The following is a 26,691-nucleotide window of genomic DNA, read 5'->3' as shown; positions in this document are numbered from 1 at the left end:
ACAAAACCCAGATTAGTCTGTCAGACGGTGAAGCGTGCGTGACTCACCACTCCAGAGAACGTGTTTCCACTGCTCCAGAGTCCAATGAAGCATGACTTTACACCATTTCAGCCGACGCTTGGCATTGCGCATGGTGATCTTAGGCTTGTGTGCGGCTGCCTGGCCATGGTAACTTATTTCATGAAGCTCCTGACGATCAGGTCTTGTGCTGACATTGCTTCCAGAGGCAATTTAAAACTCAGTAGTGAGTGTTGCAATCGAGGACAGACGATTTTTACACGCTTCAGCCATCCCGTTCTGTTAGCTTGTGTGGCCTACCACTTCACAGCTGGGCTGTTGTTCTGAGCTTCTAGGCGTTTCCACTTCACAATAACAGCACTTACAGTTGATCAGGGCAGAAATGTGACGAACTGACTTGTTGGAAAGGTGGCATCCTATGACGTTGCCACGTTGAAAGTCCCTGAGCTCTTCAGTAAGGGCATTCTACTGCCAATGTTTGTCTGTGTGCTCAATTTTATACACCCGTCACAAGTTTGGCTGAAATATCCAAATCCACTCATTTGGAGGGCTGTCCACATACAGTGTTATATGCTTTAGTGTTTCTTTGCTTTCCTCACCTCAAGGTTTATTCTTTATACATTTATCAGGTTTCAGAGTCACTGTTTAAGTAGTGTAATCTGCCCTGCCCTCCATGTGGGGTGAATGCCAACACAAACCAGAGAGTGGGAAAGGTGACATGAGGATTCCCAAACACAAGTTCCATATTTTATATTCCACAAAAATGTCCCACTAACAATTTTCATAAAATTCATGAAAAAAAACAGTATCAAATGTGATACTTCATTGTGACGCGAGTTGGCTAAGAGTTGAGGTGTCACGTTATTTCAGAGGTGTCAACCAAATGAACAAGAGCATCAACTCAGACAGAATCATTTATTATCCTACATCACTTACACACAAAAAAAAAAAAAAACTAAATCTATGAAATGAATTATAACGAAAAGCACGTCTTGCTGTTTTTTTCCTCGACCACATAAATAGTTCTACTCTAGCAGGCTCTTACAGAGCTCAGAAATCATTGTTGCAATGAAGAATATCCAGAACCACTGTTCTAGACCACACCGGAGGTAGAAGTACTTGCCCCTTAAATAATCTGATCCTAGATCAGTGGTTAACACCAAATGTAGAAAGAAAGAAAAATGACCCTGGACCACTGGTTAGGGGCAACTTCTATCGAGTCCAATGAACCACACTAAGTTCAACAGCAGGAGTGGTCATGTTGCTCCACTGAATCAAATCCCCCCTCACAGTATCAGTTTCTTCTTTATGGTGCCTGAAAAGGAAAAACAACCATTGATTTAATGAACATATAGACTCACCATCTGCTAACAACTCAATTCAGATTTCGGCACCCAGAGCCTCTTAAAAATAAAGCTCCGCTCAGGGTATTATAATATACAGCCCAGTCGACCATAATAGTTCCCAAACCACTGCTTGGAACCTCCCAGTAACACGGTTTCTGTTGCAGTAAAATGTACTGCCACCACCCTTTCAACTGTGTGTGTTCTAGTCCTGGGTTGCTCTAGCAGTCATTTTTACCACTGACACCCTTTTAATAACTGGGCTTGGAATCTAAATGGGATTCCAGCTCTATGCAAGTAACAACACGTTGCTCAGACTGTGAGATTACGTGTTTTTCATTGAATTTAATTGGTCACAGTACAAAAATATGTATGCATTCTTGGAATGGCCGCTTTCTGGCCCCACCAAATCTGGAAACCAGTCCTCGACTCCGTTGTACAAGCCAAACTGTCAGTTTAAATAAGCAAGTAGAATAATATTTCCCAATATCATTAATACCATGGTCAAACACAACCATGTATGATGGAATAATGATGCCTGTGCTATTGTGGTGAGGGGGGGGGGGGGGGTGTTATTTACTCGTCTCCAGTCCGTCTCGTTTCCTCTTGATTCCGATGGTGAGGTTCTCCTTCTCTTTGAGAGCCTCTGCTGATGAGTTGGGCCGGGGCAGCTGGTGCCCGGGGGTCGGACCTGGTCTGTTACTGAAGTACCTCATCTTTAGAGCCTGGCGACAGGGAGTGGAGGGGGGGGCTTTAGAGCTAGGAGAAACAGCAATGAATATACACAGAGAAGCTGAACTAAGGCTGCATCACAAGTGGCACCCTATTCCCCATAGGGCTTTGGTCAAAAACAAAAGTAGTGCACTATATAGGGAACAGGATGCCATTAGGAGGTGCATATAATCTGCAGGGTAATACAACCATGTAAAAAATGAAGTAACTTGTGAAAGATACGCAGTGCCACAGCACACCAACATACCTGTGTAGCTGTAAGGCGTGTGGACGGGTTGAAGGTGAATAGACCCTGAAGTAGCTCTAAGAGGTCGTCTCCTGCAGCACTGAAGATGTGTTCCAGAGGAGTACCAGGAAACAACTTAAACGACACATAGTCAGGTAGACTACTCATCCCCTAGAGATGGAGAGAGAGATAAAGAGAGAGACGGAAACATGAAGGCATGATTTAAATCCACAATTTAGAATTAAGGAACCAGGTATTTTAAAGCAGATGCTTTGTTTTAAAATAACCACACCTGCAGACGCAGAAAACACAGACAAGTACTCACAGGCCAGGTGTCATCTGTAGGAGTCCCCAGAGCTTCAAAGATCTTACTTAGCTGGTCCAGATCTGAGTCTCCAGCTAGGAAGGGTAACTGGAGAGAGACAGAGGGTGTTACACCACAAACATGCAGTGAGCATGGGCTCAGTCCCAAATGGCAACATATTCCTACGGGCCCTGGACAAAAGTAGTGCACTATATAGGGAATAGGGTTCCATTTGTGACACAGCCTTCGTGTGTACAGAAAGATGTGTGTCTGACAATACAGGTCTGGAACCTTAATGCTCAGTCTAGATCAAAAAGTCACCATGAGACAAGACAATTTTGGAATTTCGATGAATCTGAGCTGTCTAGTTTCACAGCATTTTTGTACCATTATACAGACAAATTGAGTCGTTTTGTCTTGTCTCAATGCTTAAATTGGACTGAGCTTATGTGGTGTGTGAGTGTGTATACCCTTAAGAGGAGCTCTGCAAGGATGCAGCCCACAGCCCACATGTCAACGCCCACCCCATACATCCTGGCACCGAACAACAACTCTGGAGAACGATACCACCTGAGAGAGCGCAAAGATTGCATCACAAACACAATGAAATATAAATTAAATGCATTTTTTAAAAACTAAATGGACAAAGGCTTTGAAAAGGAGTTTGAGTGTGACACCTACCTGGTGACTACCTGGTGAGTGTAGACTCTGTTAGGGCTGCCGAAGGCTTTAGCTAAACCAAAATCAGCCAGCTTCAACACACCATTCTCATCCAGCAGCAGGTTATTGGGCTTCAGATCCTACACACAGACACAGTATTTTACTAATTTCTCTTTTGCCAAGATAATCCACCTGACAGGTGTGGCATATCAAGAAGCTGATTAAGCAACATGAACATTACACAGGTGCACCTTGTGCCGGGGCAATAAAAGGCCACTAAAATGTGCAGTTTTGTCACACAACACAATGCCACTGATGTTTCTAGTTTTGAGGGAGCGTGTGATTGGCATGCTGACTGCAGGAATGCCCACCAGAGCTGTTGCCAGAGAATTTCATGTTCATTTCTCTACCATAAGTCCACTCCAACGTCATTTCAGAGAATTTATCTGTACGTCCAACCGACCTCACAACCGCAACCCATGTGTAACCACACCACCCCATATTTCTGTTCAGTATATGTATATATTTTGGGGTTTTACAGTTACAAACAGATTCTGAAGATCAGTCTACTGCCCCTAACATTACCTCACACAGGCACCTATGAGAAGGTGTGTATTGTATGAGCATGCTTTGAGAAGGTGTGTGTTAACCTACCCTGTGCAGAACCCAGTGGTGGTGCATGTACTCCAGGCCCTGTAGAGTCATCACTATGAAGGCTTTGATGTTGGCTGGAGTCAAAACCAGACTGGTATCTTTGATGATCACCTAGAACACAGGAAAGGGAGTTATACCAGGGATGTCAGTCTCAATAGTCTACAACCCCCTTTAACTCTACAGGTTCAGGTTCACAGACAACAAAACACATCTCAGGAAAGCACAAGCTGATCTGACAGATTTTCAGCTCAACATCTCTATACATAGAAAGGCTATCAAATCCTCATATGTCAGACCTCTGTGCACTTTCTCTGTCAATGATCTGATAATGGTCATTAGATCATCTTGAGAGCGGGATATGGCGGCTCTTAGGGGGTCTGTTTTCCTGCTCTCTACCTGAGTTTTACTGGCGGTGAAACTGGAGATTCATCTGAAGCCATCGGGCAGCCACAGACTCCCATAAATACAGATTTAATAGGAGAGATGGCGAGAGAAATTGGGATGGGCTGAGAGAGAGAGATTTGTTCCCCAGGGCCAGAGCTGGCCCTACAGAGCTCCTCAGAGAGAGATAGCAACCAACTAATACCATAGCTCTCAGGCTGCTCTCTCTCTGGGCAGTCTTTGATGTTCAGTTTGACTGAACCCATCTGTGCCTCAGGGAGGACATACCAGAGAGCTCTCAGAATGAACAGAGTACTAGTCTAAAGGTAGCCTCTCGCATATTCAAAAGGATATTAACCCATGAGTCCCAAGTAGTGCCTTCTCTCTCTGGAAAGAAATGGAGTATCCCTGTAGTTGCCTCTAGTGTCCAAAGCCACTTCTAGAATACCATCCCAATATGAACAAAACATAAAGCTCAGTCTTACCTCCAGATCTGTCTCCATGTAGTCAAACACCAAGCTGATGTTAGATTTGTGCCCGAATGCATCAAGCAGCTGAGAAACAGAGATATGGACACACGGTGATGTAAATGTAGGGATATACTGATACATGATATTGTGCTTACTTTGAGAACATTACACAATTTCACAGTAAAGGTGATGGTGAGCAAGATAATGAAGATAGTTTAGAAAGGATGCTTTGGTTATGGATTCATATCCAAATGAGCTCTAAATGATCATAAATGCAACTGATGAGGAAACTGATTCAGGGCTCTACCAGGAAAGCATTAATATTACTACTGACAGTTTCCATTACAACAGTGGTTTAGTTTGATTCTTACCCCAATAATGTTTGGGTGACTTAACTCCTGCAGTAGTTTAATCTCTCGTAGGGCTGTCCTGTTGATGCCTGAGAGACACATGATCAACAAACATGAGACAAATATTCTGAATCATACTTCATGGGGTGGCTTCCCAGACAAAGATTAAGCCTAATCCTTGACTTAAAAAAAAACAACATTTTAATGGAGATTCTCCACTGAGTTTGCTTTTTAGTCCAGGAGTAAGTCAATCTGTATCAAGGAAACCACCCCATACATAAGTTTGAATCTAAACCACTCTGAAGCTCCTGTACTGGGGTGCGTGGACACACACTCACCATCTTTAGCCTCTGTTCTGTGTCCAACTTTGATCTGTCAGGAGAAACAGCACACACTATTAATAGTGTACATTATAATCAAACCACCATAGCTTTAAAGTGTGGATATGAAATCAACAGTTTCATGATGAATTGAATGGCATGGTGTAATCCTGGTCATAGCTCATTTGCATATTGTCTGTCCTTAGCATCCTGTTCTCCCCGGCCCCCAGATTATACCCTACAAGGCCTACACAACAACCTTACGCAGAAAAATTGCTGCTGCTGGCAATGTACTTTGGAAGATTCTCAACATAGCAAAAGTCAGTCCTCTCCTCCTCCACGACCGGGAAAATGGAAGCCATATGTAGGAGTGTCAATTGGTTGATAACCGAACAGAGAAGTGTCCTCCTCTCCTCGACCATCTCCTCCTGCCGAGGAAGCACAAGTGTATCCTATCGGGGAAATGTTTTGAAATGTCACACCCCCTTTGAATCAGGGGTGTGTTCAGTACGACAGAACGGTGTGCAACGTTGAATTTAACGGAAACGGTACTGAACAACCAGTTGAAAAATGTTATGATCATGGTGGCAGAGAGGGTGATTACCGTATGGTGCCCTGGATCTGAACCCCGCCCTGTGCAACTAGGTCCTGGACTTCCTGACAGGCCGCCCCCAGGTGGTGAAGATAGGCACAACACCTCTGCCACGCTGATCCGCAACATGCGGATCTCACAGGGCTGCATGCTCAGTCCCCTCCTGTACTCCCTGTTCACCCATGGTTGCATGGCAACGCACATCTCCAACTCAATCATCAAGTTTGCTGATGACACAACAGTGGTAGGCCTGAGTACCAACAACGACGAGACAGCCTACAGGGAGGTGGTGAGAGCCATAGTGGAGAAATGGCAGGAAAATAACCTCTCCCTCAACAAAACTAAGAAGCAGAACGTGGACTTCAGGAGACAGCAGAGAGAGTACGCCCCCATCCACAGGGCCATAGTGGAGAGGGTGAAAAGCTTCAAATTCCTCGGCATGCACATCACTGACGACGTGAAATGGTCCTTTCACAGACAGTGTGGTGAAGAAAGCGCAACAGCGCCTCTTCAACCTTAGGAGGATAAAGTAAGTTGGCTAGGCCCCTAAGACTCTCACGAAATGCTACAGATACACCATTGAGACCATCCTGTTAGACAAAACCAAATCTCATTTTCCATTCTTTAGTGGTGCATTTTGTTGATCCTGAACCATTCATCCCAGATCTTAGGGACTTTACCTTCTTGATTGCAACTATTGTGTCGTTGGTCTTGTCCCTGGCTTTGTAAACAGTGGCAAACTGTGGGAAGGCAGGAATAACAACATTCGTTGATAAGTAAAACAGAGTGAAACTAACGTTACCATCAACTTCAAAAGTGACAAGCACATAAATGTAGCTAGCTACTCAAACACAGCTGACGTTAGTGTAGTTAGCTAATGAATTACTGCTAGCTAGTTAATTCAGGTTATCATCAGACGGTTTTTTAATTACTGTAATTTTGAAGCTGTTGCCTTTGCAGAAATCGGCAACGTATCACAACTCATGCCATGGCTAGCTCATTGTGCTGCTTGCTAGCTAGGATAGTATAAGGTAGCAGCTAGCAATCGAGCTTTAGTTTTCTCTGAACCTATAAAGCGCTGACGTTAATCTAAACAAAGCGGCTCATAAGCAAAACACTACTTTGGCAAGAGAATACTGTTTCTCATTACCTGACCCTCTCCCAGAAAATCTAGTTTTTCATATCTTTTTGCTCGGGACTTTACATCAAGCGCCATGATCACAATTTCAAACTGCAATTCCTCCAACTTCCGGCTTTGTTAAAGGTCCATAAGTATTTCCGGGTGAAACGAACATCGTTTTGAGTGTTAATTTTTGACCAACAGCGTCATCTGTTGGTTACTATTAACCCGAAGACTGATATCGACGTGATTATATGATCTAACCCACAAAACAAATAGTAACGATAGGTGTGTAGATATTCTATCTCATTTTGTCAAAAAGAGAAACGCACTTGTAATATGGCAAATTATTGTCACCCAGGATGAAATCAGGGAGGGGACTGTGGATCTGGATCTGTCCTAGCCCATTATTGGACTAATGAAGCCTAACGTTACTACTTAGTCCAAGAACTGTAAATGTTCTAAACCCTGTCTAAGCTGGGGGAGCTATATATAATTGTTTTAAGGTCACACCAAGGATCATTTTGCTATTTGATTTTGAATTTTAAGACCCCTTAAAGTATGGCAAAAAAATCGATACAAAAATATTTGATTAAACATTGTATTTGGCCTTACTGCTATTAGCCCACACAAACACATTAAGTAATAGTTTCACTACATGGAACAACAAATAGTCGCCCCAAATGTGTTTAAATAAAGTTTGTTCTGAAGTGTCTGTCCTATATCTGAGACATATAAGAAAGATCAGGATACATTTGTATTTTTTTTTTTCATGTATTTAAGGTTCCCACAAAGCCATATTTACATATTGCTGCGCTTGTTTACAGAAAACCGATGGAAGACAGAGTGGACTACCTGTGGTAATTACCTATCTGCATCTCAGAACAACTGTGTGTAAATGGAAGACCGACACCACAAACTAGTTGTCAATGAAAAATTAAATTCAAATCAAATTTTATTGGTCACATGCGCCAAATACAACAGGTTACAGTGAAATGCAAATAGTCTGGGTAGCCATTTGATTGGCTGTTCAGTAGTCTTATGGCTTGGGGGTAGACGCTGTTTAGAAGCCTCTTGGACCTAGACTTGTCGCTCCGGTACTCTTGCCGTGCGGTAGCAGAGAGAACAGTCTATGACTAGGGTGGCTGGAGTCTGACAATTTTTAGGGCCTTCATCTGACACCACCTGGTATAGAGGTCCTGGATGGCAGGAAACTTGGCCCCGGTGATGTACTGGGCCATATGCACTACCCTCTGTGGTGTCTTGCGGTCTGAGGCCGAGCAGTTGCCATAACAGGTAGTGATGCCACCCGCCAGGATGCTCTCGATGGTGCAGCTGTAGAACCTTTTGAGGATCTGAGGACCCATGCCAAATCTTTTCAGTCTCCTGAGGCGGAATAGGTTTTGTCGTGCCCTCTTCACGATTGTCTTGGTGTGCTTGGATCATATTAGTTTGTTGGTGATGTGGACGCCAAGGAACAAAAGCTCTCAACCTGCTCCACTACAGCCCTGTCGATGATAATAGGAATATTTTCCTGTAGTCCACAATCATCTCCTTTGTCTTGATCACGTTGAGGGAGAGGTTGTTGTCCTCTCCCTCTGACCTCCTCCCTATAGGATGTTTCATCGTTGTCGGTGATGGAGTTGGAGTCGTGCCTGGCCGTGCAGTCATGAATGAACAGGGAGTACAGGAGGAGACTGAGCATGCACCCCTGAGGGGCCCCCGTGTTGAGGATCAGCGTGGCGGATGTGTTGCTACCTAACCTCACCACTTGGGGGCGGCCCGTCAGGAAGTCCAGGATCCAGTTGCAGAGGGAAGTGTTTAGTCCCAGGCTCCTTGGCTTAGTGATGAGCTTTGAGGGCACTATGGTGTTGAATGCTGAGCTGTAGTTAATGAACAGCATTCTCACATAGGTGTTACTTTTGTCCAGGTGTGAAAGGGCAGTGTGGAGTGCAATAGAGATTCCATCATCTGTGGATCTGTTAGGGCGGTATGCAAATTGGATTGGGTCTAGGGTTTCTGGGATAATGGTGTTGATGTGAGCCATGACCAGCCGTTCAAAGCATTTCATGGCTAAAAGACGTGAGTGCTATGGTTCGGTAGTCATTCAGGCAGGTTATCTTAGTGTTCTTGGGCACAGGCACTATAGTGGTCTGTTGTTTTAAAACCGGTGTATTTTGCTGTTGTGGAAATATTTTTATGTGATATGAAAGTAAAGGGATTTATGTTTCCAGAACCATACCGCAATTGAGAATCGATTCACGTTTCGATTCAGTATTTGGCTGTTTTGTCTTCCAGAGCCAATTCGCCCTCCCCGGCTTAGGCAGGGCTTAGATTGTTTAGTGCCAAAAATAAGGGGTTAACGCAATACATTTAATGCATCAATTTAACCTTTTGTTTTTAGAAAAAATATTATTGCAGATGTGAAAGATAAGGTCCTTATGCTTCTTAAACCATACCACATACGATGTGTGTTAATGTTCAGGCCACGCATCTCTGTCCATAATGTCATTTGTATGTTATTTAGTCACACTCAATACCTCAGACATCACTGGTCCGATTTTGACAAAGCTTGGGTGTATGATGCATCTTGCCATAGAGATCCGGCATGTACAAAACCTTTGAAAGGTCACGCCCCTTCATGAATGTACTTGTCCTCTTGCTCAGTTGTGCACCGGGGCCTCCCACCCCTCTTTCTATTCTGGTTAGAGCCACAGCACAGCATTGTAAGAGATCTTCAGTTTCTTGGCGATTTCTCGTATGGAATAGCCTTCATTTCTCAGAACAAGAATAGACTGACGAGTTTCAGAAGAAAGTTCTTTGTTTTTGGCCATTTTGAGCCTGTAATCTAACCCACAAATGCCGATGCTCCAGATACTCAACTAGTCTAAAGAAGGCCAGTTTTATTGCTTCCTTAATCAGCACAACAGTTTTCAGCTGTGCTAACATAATTGCAAAAGGGTTTTCTAATGATCAATTAGCCTTTTAAAATGATAAACTTGGATTAGCTAACACAACATGCCATTGGAACACAGGAGTGATGGTTGCTGATAATGGGCCTCTGTGGATATGTGTGGCCTCTGTGTGGCCTCTGTGTTTCCAGCTACAATGGTCATTTACAACATGAACAATGTCTACACTGTATTTCTGATCAATTTGATGTTATTTTAATGGACAAAAAAATGTGATTTTCTTTCAAAAACATTTCCAAGTGACTCCAAACTTTTGAACAGTAGTGTATGTAAATGTGATATTTCTGTATTTCCATTTATTCCAAAAAACATGTTTTCACTTTATCATTATGGGGTATTGTGTGTAGATGGGTGAGAAAATAAATGAATTGAATACATTTTTCAGGCTGTATGAATACTTTCTGAAGGCCCTGTATCTGCTGTCCCATTTGAGCTTGAATTGTTGTCACTAATCGGCCCAAGGGCGTTGCTGCATCATTTGTGGGGGACAACATGTTTACAGTTGCCTTGTTTTATTAATATTTTCTAAATACTGCTTTATGACAAAATTACTATGTTGAAGACTACAAATTATGATGATCATTTCTTCATCTATTTATTTCGTACATGACTTAAAACAGTTGGTGCCAGTCACCGTTATCAACCAAAGCTTTATTACTTAAAAAAAAAAAGACAGTATCTGACCCGGACAGTTTCTTTTCTTTCAAAATCTTTGACAGGGATCCCCCGAGACCTGTCTCCTTCAGTATGGAAGCCTGCGTGATATATGCACCAGTGACACACACACACACACACACACACACACACACACACACACACACACACACACACACACACACACACACACACACACACACAGAGCTCCATGGCTTCTTTCAGCTTAGTGATGTATATGCATCAGTGAACACATCTCCAGTCTCAAACTTCCCTCTCCGACATAAACCCTCCCATCCCAGAGGATTAGACATGGGGCTGCCCCTCCGCCCCTCTCACAGATAGATTGACACACATACAAACACACACACACACACACACACACACACACACACACACACACACACACACACACACACACACACACACACACACACACACACACACACACACACACACACACACACACACACACACACACCCTTCATTTTTTATGTAGAGCTTGACAAAAGCTGTGTGAAGGATCAGGCCTCTAGCTCCCCCTTACATGCATGCATACACACATCCTGACAGCTCATCTCTCTCTCTCGCTCTCTCGCACTCTCTCTCTCTCTCGCTATCTCTCTCTCTCTTTCCCCCCTCTGTCTCTCACTTTCTCTCTCCACCCTTACTCTCTCACAAACACACACTCAAATTCACATAGACTCCATGGTCCTTATGTATGCGTACAGTGGCCTCATGTTAAAGCCACTTGACAGACGTGAATAACAGGAGCGTATATGCTCGTGCAGCTGGGACAGGGTGGAAGAAAGGGAGGTAGAAGGGAGTGTGTTCACTTGCAGCCGAGATAGAATGGGAGGAGAGAAGGAGAGAGAGGAGAGAGAAATTGATAAATGGAGGCTGTAGAGAGGGAGAGTGGGACAGTAGTAAGAAGAGAACAGTCTAATTGGAGATGTGTGTAGACATGCCAGAACATCCCCAGATCTGTGTATCACATTAATACAGTGCATTGGGAAAGTATTCAGACCCCTTGACTTATTACACATTTTGTTGCGTTACAGCCTTTTTCTAAAATTGATTAAATAAAACATTTTCCTCATCGATCTACACACAATACCCCATAATGACGAAGCAAAAATAGAATTTTAGAAATATTTGCACATTTAGAAATACGCTCCTAGTGGCCTGGGACTTTAATGCAGCATGTTGAATGTACAACCAGAGGGGGGAAAAACTCTAGATCACCTTTACTCCACACACAGAGACGCATACAAAGCTCTCCCTCGCCCTCCATTTGTCAAATCTGAGCATAATTCTATCTTCCCGATTCTTGCTTACAAGCTAAAATTTAAGTAGGAAGCACCAGTGACTCAGTCAATAAAAAAGTGGTCAGAAGAAGCAGATGCTAAACTACAGGACTGTTTTGCTAGTATAGACTGGAATATGTTCCGGGATTATTCCGATGGCATTGAGGAGTACACCACATCAGTCACTGGCTTCATGAATAAGTGCATCGATTACGTCGTCCCCACAGTGACTGTACGTACATACCCTAACCAGAAGCCATGGATTACAGGCAACATCCGCACTGAGCTAAAGGGTAGAGCTGCCACTTTCAAGGAGCGGGACTCTAACCCGTAAGCTTATAAGAAATCCCGCTATGCCCTCCGATGAACCATCAAATAGGCAAAGCATCAATATAGGACTAAGATTGAATCGTACTACACCGGATCCGATGCTCGTCGGATGTAGCAGGGCTTGCAAACTACCAAGGGAAGCACAGCCAAGAGCTGCCCAGTGACACGAGCCTACCAGACAAGTTAAATTATTTCTATGCTCGCTTCGAGGCAAGTAACATTGAAACACGCATGAGAGCATCAGCTGTTCCCGACGACTGCGTGATCACGCTCTCTGCAGCCAATGTGAGTAAGACCTTTACACAGGTCAACATTCACAAGGCTGCAGGGCCAGACGGATTACCAGGAGAGTATGCTATTCATTGACTACAGCTATTCATTCATTGACTAATGCTATTCATTGACTACAGCTCAGCGTTCAACACCATAGTGCCCTCAAAGCTCATCACTAAGCTAAGGACCCTGGGACTAAACACCTCCCTCTGCAACTGGATCCTCGACTTCCTGACGGGCCGTCCCCAGGTGGTAAGGGCAGGTAACAACACATCCGCCATGCTGATCCTCAACACGGGAGAACCTCAGGGGTGCGTGCTCATTCCCCTCCTGTACTCCCTGTTCACTCATGACTGCACGGCCAGGCACGACTCCAACACCATCAATAAGTTTGCAGATGACACAACAGTGGTAGGCCTGATCATCAGTGGTAGGCCTGATCACCAACAACGACGAGACAGCTTATAGGGAGGAGGTCAGAGGCCTGGCCATGGGGGGCCAGGACAACAACCTCTCCCTCAACATGTTCAAGACGAAGGAGATGAATGTGGACTACAGGAAAAGAGGACTGAGCATGCCCCCATTCTCATCTACGGTGCTGTAGTGGAGCAGGTTGAGAGCTTCAATTTCCTTGGTGTCTACATCACCAACAACTAACATCCAAGCACACCAAGACAGTTGTGAAGAGGGCACGACAAAACCTATTCCCCCTCAGGAGACTGTACAAATTTGGCATGGGTCCTCAGATCCTCAAAAGGTTCTACAGCTGCACCATCGAGAGCATCCTGACGGGTTGCATCACTGCCTGTTATGGCAACTGTTCGGCCTCAGACCACAAGGCACTACAGAGGGTAGCGCATATGGCCCAGTACATCACTGGTGCCATCCAGGCAGGAAGCTTGGCATAGACTGTTCTCTCTGTATGGCAAGCAATACCGGAGCGCCAAGTCTAGGTCCTCTTTTACGCTGCTGCTACTCTCTGTTATTATCTATGTATAGTCACTTTAATAACTCTACCTACATGCACATATTACCTCAATTACCTTGACTAACCGTTGCCCCCACACATAGACTCTGTACTGGTAACCCCTGTATATAGGCTCGCTATTGTTATTTTACTGCTGCTCTTTAATTATTTGTTACTTTTATTACTTTAAAAAAAACTGCATTGTTGGTTAAGGGCTTGTAAATTAAGCATTTAATGTTTGATCAGGTGTTGTATTCGGCGCATGTGACAAATACAATTTGATTTGATGTGATTTATTCAGGCCCTTTGCTATGAGACTTGAAATTGATTTCAGGTGCATCCTGTCTCCATTGATCATCCTTGAGATGTTTCTACAACTTGAGACCACATGTGGTAACTTCAATTGATTGGGCATGATTTGCAAAGGCACACACCTGTCTATAAGGTCCAAAAAATGTCTGCATTATTGAAGGTCCCCAAGAACACAGTGGCCTCCATCATTCTTAAATGGAAGAAGTTTGGAACCACCAAGACTCTTCCTAGACCTGGTCGCCGGGCCAAACTGAGCAATCGGGGGAGAAGTGCCTTGGTCAGGGAGGTGACCAAAAACCCGATGGTCACTCTGACAGAGCTGTAGAGTTCCTCTGTGGAAATGGGAGAACCTTCCAGACAGACAACCATCTCTGCAGCACTCCACCAATCAGCCCTTTATGGTAGAGTGGCAAGAGACGGAAGCCAATCCTCAGCACCTAAAGGAATCTGACCATGAGAAACAAGATTCTCTGGTCTGATGAAACCAAGATTAAACTCTTTGGCCTGAATGCAAAGTGTCACATCTGGAGGAAACCTGGCACCATCCCTACGGTGAAGCATGGTGGTGGCAGCATCATGCTCTGGGGATATTTTTCAGTGGCAGGAACTGGGAGACTAGTCAGGATCGAGGGAAAGATTAATGGAGCAAAGTACAGAGAGATCCTTGATGAAAACCTGCTCCAGAGCACTCAGGATCCCAGACCGGGTCCAACAGGACAATGACCTTAAGCACACAGCCAAGACAACGCAGGAGTGGCTTCGAGACAAGTCTCTGAATGTCCTTCAGTGGCCCAGAGCCCAGACTTGAACCTGATCAAACATCACTCCCCATCCAACCTGACGGAGCTTGAGAGGATTTAGAGAGAAGAATGGGTGAAACTCCCCAAATACAGGTGTGCCAAGCTTGTAGCGTCATACCCAAGAAAACGCAAGGCTGTAATCGCTGCCAAAGGTGCTTCAACAAAGTACTGAGTAAAGGGTCTGAATACTTATGTAAATTTGATATTTCAGTTTATAAATGAGAAAACATTTCTCAACCTGTTTTTGCCTCGTCATTATGGGGTATTGTGTGTAGATTGATATAGATTATTTAAAAAATATATAATTTAGAATAAAGGCTGTGATGTAAAAAAAAGTCAAGGGGTCTGAATACTTTCCGGTATACTAATACATGAGATTACCCATTCATATTACCTGTACGATAATTGGTTGTTCGTCTGTGAATACTGTTTTTTTTTTTTTTTAAGTTCCTTTTTCAGGAACATAATTTGACTGTAAAAATCAATGTGTTTAGCCTTGATTAAAGGTTTGGTGTCAGTTAGCTTTGGTGACAAAGTGTGGTTGTATCAAGCTGTCACAGATGAAGACTGTAGACATTATGGACAGTCAAGAGGAGAGTTGCAGGTTTTCTAAAGCGGATGACAATCTCGATAAGCAGTCTAATTTAAGTTATTTAGGCCTACGCTCATTATGTACTGTATAAAAACATTTTTTTAGTGTTCCTACAGAGTGGTTTTATAGAGGATATAACCATTAAGAGGTAGACATTAACGTACAATGCGTGTTCACAATAAGATGTGACACATTGATAAACCCCTTTGATTTTGATACCGTTTAGTGTGTTTAGAGGAGTTGATTGTTCATCACACATTTGTGGCTATATGAAACCTCACTCTGCTCCTATTAGTCTGTGGTTCACCACATCTCTAGGCAAGAGGGAAGTATGAGTGAGAGGAGAGGGACTGAGTAGAGCGAAGGAGAGTAGGGAGAGGAAAGAGGGAGAAGAGGAGAGTGGGAGTGTGTGCTGTCTCCTGTTCGTGTTAAGGATCCAAGGCAGCACCTACTCTTCCTGGAGTCCAGCAACATTAAGGCATATATTATATAGTTATATAGTTATATAAAAAATTTAATATTACATGACATTACATTTCATAACACTTTTCACAACACATTAAGTGTGTTCCCTCAGGCCACTACTTTACTATCACATGTCGACAATACAATATCCATGTGTACGTGTGTGTAGAGTGCATGTCTTATAATGTGTGTCTGTGCCTGAGTGTGTGTCTCTCCGCCGTCCCCGCTGTTCCATAAGGTGCATTTTTTTTATCTCTTTTTAAAATCTGATGCTTGCATCACTTACCTAATGTGGAACAGAGTTCCATGTAGCCATGGCTCTATGTAGTACTGTGTGCCTCCCATAGTCTGTTCTTGACTTGGGGACCGTGAAGAGACCTTTGGTGGCATGTCTTGTGGGGTATGCATGGGTGTCCGAGCTGTGTGAAAGTAGTTTAACCAGACACCTCTGTGGTGCCCTGTTCTGAGCCAATTGCAATTTTTTTGTGGCGTCTGACCACACGACTGAACAGTAGTCCAGGTGCAACAAAACCAGGGCCTGCAGGACCTGCCTCATTGATAGTGTTGTTAAAAAGGCAGAGCAGCGCTTTATTATGGACAGACTTCTCCACATCTTAGCTACTGTTGTATCAATATGTTTTGACCATGACAGTTTACAATCCACGGTTACTACAAGCAGTTTAGTCACCTCAACTTGCTCAATTTCCACATTATTTATTACAATATTTAGTTGAGGTTTAGGTTTTAGTGAATAATTTATCCCAAATAAAATGCTTTAAGTTTTTAAATATTTTGAACTAACTTATGCATTGCCACCCATTCTGAAACTAACTGGAGCTCTTTGTTAAGTGTTACTGTGATTTCACTCTCTGTAGTAGCTGATGTGCATAGTGTTAATCTGCATACATTGACACACTGGCTTTACTCAAGGTCAGTGGCATGTCATTTGTTAAGATTGAAAAAAGTAAGGGGCCTAGACAGCTGCCCTGAAGAATTCCTGATCTGTCATTGAAAAATTAAAAACAAAACGAGACATGACCTTTTTCAAGGTCAGTCTCGCAAAAATAAGCGTTCTTGCGTTCTAACTACCCGCTATTCAATGTGCTCTGAACAAATTAAGGGAATTGCTCACAAACATTGGCACATTCTAAGATCCGATGATAGTATCGTTAATGTGTTTTCAGACCTTCCCTTGGTTGTATTCTCGCAGGGAAAAACCTCAGAGATCAATTGGTAAACTCTGATTTACCACCCCAAGATATCCCTGCACAATGTATATTTGCACCCCTACTGGATGGAAACTGTAATGGCTGTGCTCAATGCAATGGCACTTATAAATGTAGAGCCTTCAAACAACCCCAAACAGGGAAACAGATCCCAATCAAAGGTGTTATCTCGTGCGCCACTAAGGCAGTTATTTATCTAATAACTTGACCTTGTGGTAAAAATTATGTGGGTAAACAAAGCGTGAATTAAAAGTACGACTCTCGGTGCATCGTAGCACCATTAGGTGCAAAAACTCAACTTACCCAGTTGCGGCCCACTTTTTGGAAGCAAACCACTCGATTTCGTCTCCAACGTTATATTGGCATCGAACATGTCAACCTCCCTAGGAGAGGGGGTGACCTCGACAATTTATTGTTAAAACGAGAGGCTGCCTGGATCTTTAATTTAAAGACCCTTGCTCCCTTCGGTCTCAACGTAGACTTTGATCTGAAGCCATTCTTATGATTATTGTGATTTTGCTATTGTAAATGTTTGTAGACTTATGTAGCCAAATTGTATCTGTGATTGTATGCCATCCATTTATGTTTTTTGTATGCTATTTTAATATATGAGAATTAACCAATGATATCAGGCCACACCCGGCCATGATTACAGACACCCTGTGTGTGTCGTTTGACACTATTTAAATGAGTCACCTCGTAGTGTTTGTCATTATACCTGGATGAAGACAGCTTGTCTGTCGAAAAGTTTTTTTAAGTGTTCCAGTCCGCTAGCCAGCACCTCGCCTAAATAGGTGTGCGTTTCTTTCGCCTCTAGAATTCCTGATTCTACCTGGATTATGTTGGAGGCATCAATTAAAGAACACCCTCTGTGTTCTGTTAGACAGGTTCTGTTAGAACTTTAAAAAATTAAAATGTTACCCCTTTTTCTTCCTAATTGGTAGTTACAGTCTTGTCCCATCACTGCAACCCCCGTACAGACTCAGGAGAGGCAAAGGTCGAGAGCCGTGTGTCCTCCGAAACACGACCCTGCCAAGCTGACTTGCTTCTTGACACACTGCTTGCTTAACCCGGAAGCCAGCCGCATCAATGGGTCGGAGGAAACACTGTACAGCTGGCGACCGGCGTCAGCTTGCAGGAGCCTGTCCTGCCACAAGGAGTCACTAGAGCGCAATGGGGAAAGGAAATCCCAGCCAGCCAAACACTCACCTGACTCAGACAACGCTGGGCCAATTGTACGCCACCTCATGGGTCTCCTGGTCATGGCCGGCTGTGACACATCCTGGGATTGAACCCGGGGCTATAGAGATGCCTCAAGAACTGTGATGCAGTGCCTTATACTGCTGTGCCACTTAGGTATGCCTAGACAAGTAACTATTTATCTACATTATAGCAGGGGGTGTAAAGCCATAACACATACATTTTACCATCAGCAGACTATGATCAATAATGTAAAAAAATGCACTGAAGTCTAACAAAACAGCTCCCACAATAGTTTTATCATCAATATCTCTCAGCCAATCATCAGTAATTTGTGTAAGTGCCATGCTTGTTGAATGTTCTTTCCTATAAGCGGGCTGAAAGTCTGTTGTCAATTTGTTTACAGTAAAATATCATTGCATCTGGTCAAACACAATTTTTTCCAAAAGTTTACTAAGGGTTGGTAACAGGCTGATTGGTTGGCTATTTGAGCCAGTAGGGGGCTTTACTTTTCTTGCGTAGCGGAATTACTCTTGCTTCCATCCAGGCCTGAGGGCACACAATTTCTAGTAGGCTTAGATTGAAGATATGGCAAATAGGATCCTCAGTAATTTTCCATCCAAGTTGTCAGACCCCGGTGTCTTGTCATTGTTGATAGACAATCATTTGTTCACCTCTTCCACACTCACTTTACGGAATTCTAAATTACAATGCTTGTCTTTCATTATTTGATCAGTTATACTTGGATGTGTTGGATGTGTAGTGTCAGCGTTTCTTGCATGTCATGCTGAAGTTTGCCAATCAAAAAATATCAGTGGGTTTTGTGATGAATGAGCCATCTGATATGATAAATGATGGAGCTGAGTTTGCCTTTTTGCCCATAATTTCATTTAAAGTGCTCCTAAGCTTTTTACTATAATTCTTTATAAAATGTATCTTTGTTTCATAGTATAGTTTATTCTTAATTTTATTTTGTTTAGTCTCTTGATTTCTCCATTTGCAGTACGTTTTCCTATCGGTTGTGCAGCCAGACTTATTTCCCATTCCTTTTGCCTCATCCTTCTCAAACATGCAATTTTTTAATTCCTCATCAATCCACAGGGATTTAACCGTTTTTACAGTCATTTTCTTAATGGGTGCATGCTTATTAGTAACTGGAATAAGCAAATTTCATAAATGTTTCATAAGTGCAATTTTGCTCCTCATTACACACCACAGACCAAGAAATATTATTTGCATCACCAACTTTACAAAACTTATTCTACACTATATTGGGCCCAGCCTTTGGAACTTTGGTTGTCCTATATATGGCTGCTATATTGTGATCACTACATCCTATGGATTTAGATACTTCCTTAAAGCTAATTTCTGCAGCATTAGTAAAGTTGTGATCAATACATGGATTTCATTCCTGTGCTGTTTGTAACTACCCTGGTAGGTTGACTGATAACCTGAACCAGGTTGTAGGCACTGGTTACAGTTTGAAGGTTTTTCTTGAGTGGGCAGCTTGATGAAAGCCAGTCAATATTTAAATGACCCCAAAAATATACCTCTCTGTCAGTATAGATTGTTTATTTTCATTAGTGATTAATGTCACCAAGTTACAGAAACAAATGGATACTGCACTGACGTAGGCTACACTATTATACTGAGACAGACCGAGCTGTTTGTCTGTGAATATTGACCCTAGAAAATAAAGGAGAGCCGCACACTCTAGGAGCTCAGATGCAAAAATGTAATGTCCAACGTTTCGAGAGACAAATCAAAACAAATCAAATTTATTTATATAGCCCTTCGTACATCAGCTGATATCTCAAAGTGCTGTACAGAAACCCAGCCTAAACAGCAAGCAATGCAGGTGTTGAAGCACGTTGGCTAGGAAAAACTCCCTGGAAAGGCCAAAACCTAGGAAGAAACCTAGAGAGGAACCAGGCTATGAGGGGTGGCCAGTCCTCTTCTGGCTGTGCCGGGTGGAGATTATAACAGAACATGGCCAAGATGTTCAAATGTTCATAAATGACCAGCATGGTCAAATAATAGGTCTGGGACAGGTAGCACGTTCGGTGAACAGGTCAGGATTCCATAGCCGCAGGCAGAAGAGTTGAAACTGGAGCAGCAGCACGGTCAGGTGGACTGGGGACAGCAAGGAGTCATCATTCCAGGTAGTCTTGAGGCATGGTCCTAGGGCTCAGGTCCTCCGAGAGAGAGAAAGAAAGAGAGAAAGAGAGAATTAGAGAGAGCATACATAAGTTCACACAGGACACCGGACAAGACAGGAGAAGTACTCCAGAAGTACTCCAGATATAACAAACTGCCCCCCGACACATAAACTACTGCAGCATAAATACTGGAGGCTGAGACAGGAGGGGTCAGGAGACACTGTGGCCCCATCCGATGATACCCCCGGACAGGGCCAAACAGGAAGGATATAATCCCACCCACTTTGCCAAAGCACAGCCCCTACACCACGAGAGGGATATCTTCAACCACCAACTTACCATCCTGAGACAAGGCCGAAAGAGAGAATTATAATTATAGGAACAATTAGGAGGCCTATGTCTTGTGACTGTAGCGTACGTGTAGGTATGTACGCCAGGACCAAAACAGAGAGATAGGTAGGAGCAAGCCCATGTAATGCTTTGTAGGTTAGCAGTAAAACCTTGAAATCAGCCCTTGCCTTGACAGGAAGCCAGTGTAGGGAGGCTAGCACTGGAGTAATATGATCAATTTTTTGGGTTCTAGTCAGGATTCTAGCAGCCGTATTTAGCACTAACTGAAGTTTATTTAGTGCTTTATCCGGGTAGCCGGAAAGTAGAGCATTGCAGTAGTCTAACCTAGAAGTAACAAAAGCATGGATCAATTTTTCTGCATCATTTTTGGACAGAAAGTTTCTGATTTTTGCAATGTTACATAGATAACATAGAAAAAAGCTGTCCTTGAAACAGTCTTGATATGTTCGTCAAAAGAGAGATCAGGGTCCAGAGTAACGCCGAGGTCCTTCACAGTTTTATTTGAGACGACTGTACAACCATTAAGATTAATTGTCAGATTCAACAGAAGATCTCTTTGTTTCTTGGGACCTAGAACAAGCATCTCTGTTTTGTCTGAGTTTAAATGTAAAAAGTTTGCTGCCATCCACTTCCTTATGTCTGAAACACAGGCTTCTAGCGAGGGCAATTTTGGGGCTTCAACATGTTTCATTGAAATGTACAGCTGTGTGTCATCCGCATAGCAGTGAAAGTTAACATTATGTTTTCGAATGACATCCCAAGAGGTAAAATATATAGTGAAAACAATAGTGGTCCTAAAACGGAACCTTGAGGAACACCGAAATTTACAGTTGATTTGTCAGAGGACAAACCATTCACAGAGACAAACTGATATCTTTCTGACCGATAAGATCTAAACCAGGCCAGAACTTGTCCGTGTAGACCAATTTGTGTTTCCAATCTCTCCAAAAGAATGTGGTGATCGATGGTATCAAAAGCAGCACTAAGGTCTAGGAGCACGAGGACAGATGCAGATCCTCAGTCTGATGCCATTAAAAGGTCATTTACCACCTTCACAAGTGCAGTCTCAGTGCTATGATGGGGTCTAAAACCAGAATGAAGCATTTCGTATACATTGTTTGTCTTCAGGAAGGCAGTGAGTTGCTGCGCAACAGCCTTTTCTAAAAAATTTGAGAGGAATGGAAGATTCGATATAGGCCGATAGTTTTTTTGTATTTTCTGGGTCAAGGTTTGGCTTTTTCAAGAGAGGCTTTATTACTGCCACTTTTAGTGAGTTTGGTGCACATCTTTAGTTGGAATCGGGTCCAGTATGCAGCTTGAAGGTTTAGAGGCCATGATTATTTTCATCATTGTGTCAAGAGATATAGTACTAAAACACTTGAGTGTCTCTCTTGATCCTAGGTCCTGGCAGTGTTGTGCAGACTCAGGACAACTGAGCTTTGAATGAATATGCAGATTTAAAGAGGAGTCCGTAATTTGCTTTCTAATAATCATGATCTTTTCCTCAAAGAAGTTCATGAATTTATTACTGCTGAAATGAAAGCCATCCTCACTTGGGGAATGCTGCTTTTTAGTTAGCTTGCGACAGTATCAAAAATAAATTTAGGATTGTTCTTATTTTCCTCAATTAAGTTGGAAAAATAGGATGATCGAGCAGCAGTAAGGGCTCTTCGATACTGCACGGTACTGTCTCTCCAAGCTAATCGGAAGACTTCCAGTTTGGTGTGGCGCCATTTCCGTTCCAATTTTCTGGAAGCTTGCTTCAGAGCTCGGGTATTTTCTGTATACCAGGGAGCTAGTTTCTTATGATAAATGTTTTTAGTTTTTAGGGGTGCAACTGCATCTAGGGTATTGCGCAACGTTAAATTGAGTTCCTCAGTTAGGTGGTTAACTGATTTTTGCCCTCTTATGTCCTTGGGTAGGCAGAGGGAGTCTGGAAGGATATCAAGGAATCTTTGTGTTGTCTGTGAATTTATAGCATGACTTTTGATGCTCCTTGGTTGGGGTCTGAGCAGATTATTTGTTTGCAATTGCAAACGTAATAAAATGGTGGTCCGATAGTCCAGGATTATGAGGAAAAACATTAAGATCCACAACATTTATTCCATGGGACAAAACTAGGTCCAGAGAATTACTGTGACAGTGAGTAGGTCCAGAGACATGTTGGACAAAACCCACTGAGTCGATGATGGCTCCAAAAGCCTTTTGGAGTGGGTCTGTGGACTTTTCCATGTGAATATTAAAGTCACCAAAAATTAGAATATTATCTGCTATGACTACAAGGTCCGATAGGAATTCAGGGAACTCAATGAGGAACGCTGTATATGGCCCAGGAGGCCTGTAAACAGAAGCTATAAAAAGTGATTGAGTAGGCTGCATAGATTTCATGACTAGAAGCTCAAAAGACGAACAATTTCTCTTTTTTTTGTAAATTGAAATTTGCTATCGTAAATGTTAGCAACACCTCCGCCTTTGCGGGATGCACGGGGGATATGGTCACTAGTGTAACCAGGAGGTGAGGCCTCATTTAACACAGTAAATTAATCATGCTTAAGCCATGTTTCAGTCAGGCCAATCACATCAAGATTATGATCAGTGATTAGTTCATTGACTTTAATTGCCTTTGAAGTAAGGGATCTAACATTAAGTAGCCCTATTTTGAGATGTGAGGTATCATGATCTCTTTCAATAATGACAGGAATGGAGGAGGTCTTTATCCTAGTGAGATTGCTAAGGCGAACACCGCCATGTTTAGTTTTGCCCAACCCAGGTCGAGGCACAGACACGGTCTCAATGGGGATAGCTGAGCTGACTACACTGACTGTGCTAGTGGCAGACTCCACTAAGCTGGCAGGCTGGCTAACAGCCTGCTGCCTGGCCTGCACCCTATTTCATTGTGGAGCTAGAGGAGTTAGAGCCCTGTCTATGTTGATAGATAAGATGAGAGCACCCCTCCAGCTAGGATGGAGTCCGTCACTCCTCAGCAAGCCAGGCTTGGTCCTGTTAGTGGGTGAGTCCCAGAAAGAGGGCCAATTATCTACAAATTCTATCTTTTGGGAGGGGCAGAAAACAGTTTTCAACCAGCGATTGAGTTGTGAGACTGCTGTAGAGCTCATCACTCCCTCTAACTGGGAGGGGGACAGAGACAATTACTTGATGCCGACACATCTTTCTAGCTGATTTACACGCTGAAGCTATGTTGCATTTGGTGACCTCTGACTGTTTCATCCTAACATCGTTGGTGCCGACGTGGATAACAATATCTCTATACTCTCTACACTCGCCAGTTTTAGCTTTAGCCAGCACCATCTTCAGATTAGCCTTAACGTCGACAAGCTGTCTTCATCAGGGTATAATGACAAACACTGCGGGGTGACTCGTTTATATAGTGTCAAAAGACACACACAGGTATCTGTAATCATGGCCGGATGTGGCCTGATATCATTGGTTAATTCTCATATATTAAAATAGCAAAATCACAATAATCACAAGAATGGCTTCAGATCAAAGTCTACGTTGAGACCGAAGGGAGCAATGGTCTTTAAATTAAAGATCCAGGCAGCTTCTCGTTTTAACAATAAATTATTGAGGTCACCCCCTCTCCTAGGGAGGGTGACATGTTCGATGCCAATATAACGTAGAGACGAAATCTAGTGGTTTGCTTCCAAAAAGTGGGCCGAAAAGTGGGTAAGCCGAGTTTTTGCACCTAATGGTGCTACGATGCTCCGAGATTCGTACTTTTAATTCACGCTTTGTTTTACCCACATCATTTTTACCACAAGGTCAAGTTATTAGATAAATAACTGCCTTAGTGGCGCACGAGATAACACCTTTGACTGGGATCTGTTTCCCTGTTTGGGGGTGTTTGAAGGATTCACATTTACAAGTGCCATTGCATTGAGCACAGCCATTACACTTGTAGTTTCCATCCAGTAGGGGCACAAATAGACGTTGTGGAGGGATATCTTGGGGTGGTAAATCAGAGTTTACCAATTGATCTCTGAGATTTCTGCCCCGCGAGAATAGGACCAAAGGAAGGTCCGAAAACACATTACAGATACTATCATCGGATCTTAGAATGTGCCAATGTTTGTGAGCAATTCCCTTAATTTGTTCAGAGCACTTTGAATAGCAGGTAGTTACAACGCAAGAATGCTTATTTTTGCGAGACTGACCTTGAAAAAGGTCATGTCTCGTTTTGTTTTTAATTTTTCAATGACAGATCAGGAATTCTCAATGGCAGTATTAATCTGGACATTTTTGTACCCCCTCTCCTTGAATTTTCTTCTGCTTCTCAGCCATATTTCTGTCGAAATCTGATCGTTTTTTGCAAATGTTTGCAAATTCTTTTGATTTGACAGAATTGGCTGTAGGGCAGACTATTTTTCAGCCCTCAACAAACTGTTACAATCAGTAGGTTTCCTGTAAAGATCAGCGAATAGAACATTATCTTTACACAAGATCAGAAGATCAAGAAAACTGATTTGACATGTATCAGATTGCATAGTAAATCTCAGATGCTCAGAACAGGAGTTAAGAAAAGCATGGAAAGCCTGGAGCTGTTTTGCATCACCCCTCCATAGAACAAAAATATCATCAATATACCGTTTCCACATAATGATGTGAGGCAAGACAACATTTTTGAGAGGATTGAAAATAGACTGTTTCTCCATGTAACCCACATACAAATTAGGTATAGTTTGGAGCCATGGGGGATCCCATAGCAGTAACATTGACACTAACCTTGAGCTGACATTGTATGCTGAACAAAAAAATAAACGCAACATGCAACAATTTCAACGAGTTTACTGAGTTACAGTTCATAAAATCAGAAAAAAATAAACATCCCTTTTTCAGGACCCTGTTTTTCAAAGACAATTCATTGTAAAAGGTTTAAACACTGTTTCCCATGCTTCTTCAATGAACCATCAACAATTAATGCACCTGTGAAATGGTCGTTAAGACACTAACAGCTTAGAGACGGTAGGCAATTAAGGTCACAGTTATGAAAACTTAGGACACTAAAGAGGCCTTTCTACTGACTCTGAAAAACACCAAAAGAAAGATGCCCAGGGTCCCTGCTCATCTGCGTGAACATGCCTTAGGCATGCTGCAAGGAGGCATGAGGACTGCAGATGTGCCCAGGGCAATAAATTGCAATGTCCGTACTGTGATACGCCTAAGACAGCGCTACAGGGAGACAGGACGGACAGCTGATCGTCCTTGCAGGTGCAGACCAAGTGTAACAACACCTGCACAGGATCGGTACATCCGAACATCACACCTGCAGGACAGGTACAGGATGGCAACAACAACTGCCCGAGATACACCAGAAACGCACAATCCCTCCATCAGTGCTCAGACTGTCCGCAATAGGCTGAGAGAGGCTGGGCTGAGGGCTTGTAGGCCTGTTGTAAGGCAGGTCCTCACAAGACATCACCGGCAACAATGTCACTTATGGGCACAAACCCGTCGCTGGACCAGACAGGACTGGCAAGACTCTTCACTGATGAGTCGCGGTTTTGTCTTACCAGGGGTGATGGTCGGATTCGCGTTTATCGTCGAAGGAATGAGAGTTACACCGAGGCGTGTCCTGGGATCGATTTGGAGGTGGAGGGTCCGTCATGGTCTGGGGTGGTGTGTCACAGCATCATCGGACTGAGCTTGCTGTCATTGCAGGCAATCTCAAAGCTGTGCGTTACAGGGAAGACATCCTCCTCCCTCATGTGGTACCCTTCCTGCAGGCTCATCCTGACATGACCCTCCCGCATGACAATGCCACCAGCCATACTGCTCGTTCTGTGCATGATTTCCAACAAGACAGGCATGTCAGTGTTCTGCCATGGCCAGTGAAGAGCCCGGCTCTTCCTGGGAACTTGCAGGTGCCTTGTTGGAAGAGTGGGGTAACATCTC

The 26,691-nt window shown here is 43.2% G+C and overlaps 1 protein-coding gene across 1 annotated transcript; it reads right to left on the bottom strand.

Moving 5' to 3' along the window:
* Positions 1–919: 919 nt before the first annotated feature.
* On the bottom strand, positions 920–7,316 carry LOC139412032 (cyclin-dependent kinase 7). The gene is made up of 12 exons (XM_071158816.1): positions 7,201–7,316; positions 6,731–6,790; positions 5,477–5,510; positions 5,160–5,227; positions 4,804–4,872; positions 3,938–4,048; positions 3,305–3,423; positions 3,094–3,193; positions 2,645–2,731; positions 2,341–2,490; positions 1,942–2,086; positions 920–1,333 (listed from the first exon to the last, which is right to left on the bottom strand). Exons 1-12 carry the CDS (start codon positions 7,264–7,266, stop codon positions 1,305–1,307), a joined length of 1,038 nt encoding a protein of 345 aa, XP_071014917.1. The 5' UTR covers positions 7,267–7,316; the 3' UTR covers positions 920–1,304.
* Between the last annotated feature and the right edge of the window lie 19,375 nt (positions 7,317–26,691).

This window comes from Oncorhynchus clarkii, chromosome 6 (genome assembly GCF_045791955.1).
Source record: "Oncorhynchus clarkii lewisi isolate Uvic-CL-2024 chromosome 6, UVic_Ocla_1.0, whole genome shotgun sequence".
Classification (NCBI taxonomy): Eukaryota; Metazoa; Chordata; class Actinopteri; order Salmoniformes; family Salmonidae; genus Oncorhynchus; species Oncorhynchus clarkii.
The sequence above is the reverse complement of the archived record's forward strand: the minus strand, read 5'-3'. Positions and strand labels throughout refer to the sequence as shown.

Coding starts and splice junctions, on each gene's coding strand:
- LOC139412032 (XM_071158816.1), bottom strand. CDS start 7,266: ATGGCGCTTGATGTAAAGTCCCGAGCAAAAAGATATGAAAAACTAGAT. Junction 6,791..7,200: donor ATTTTCTGGGAGAGGGTCAG/GTAATGAGAAAC, acceptor GCCTTCCCACAG/TTTGCCACTGTTTACAAAGC. Junction 5,511..6,730: donor CAATAGTTGCAATCAAGAAG/GTAAAGTCCCTA, acceptor TTCTCCTGACAG/ATCAAAGTTGGACACAGAAC.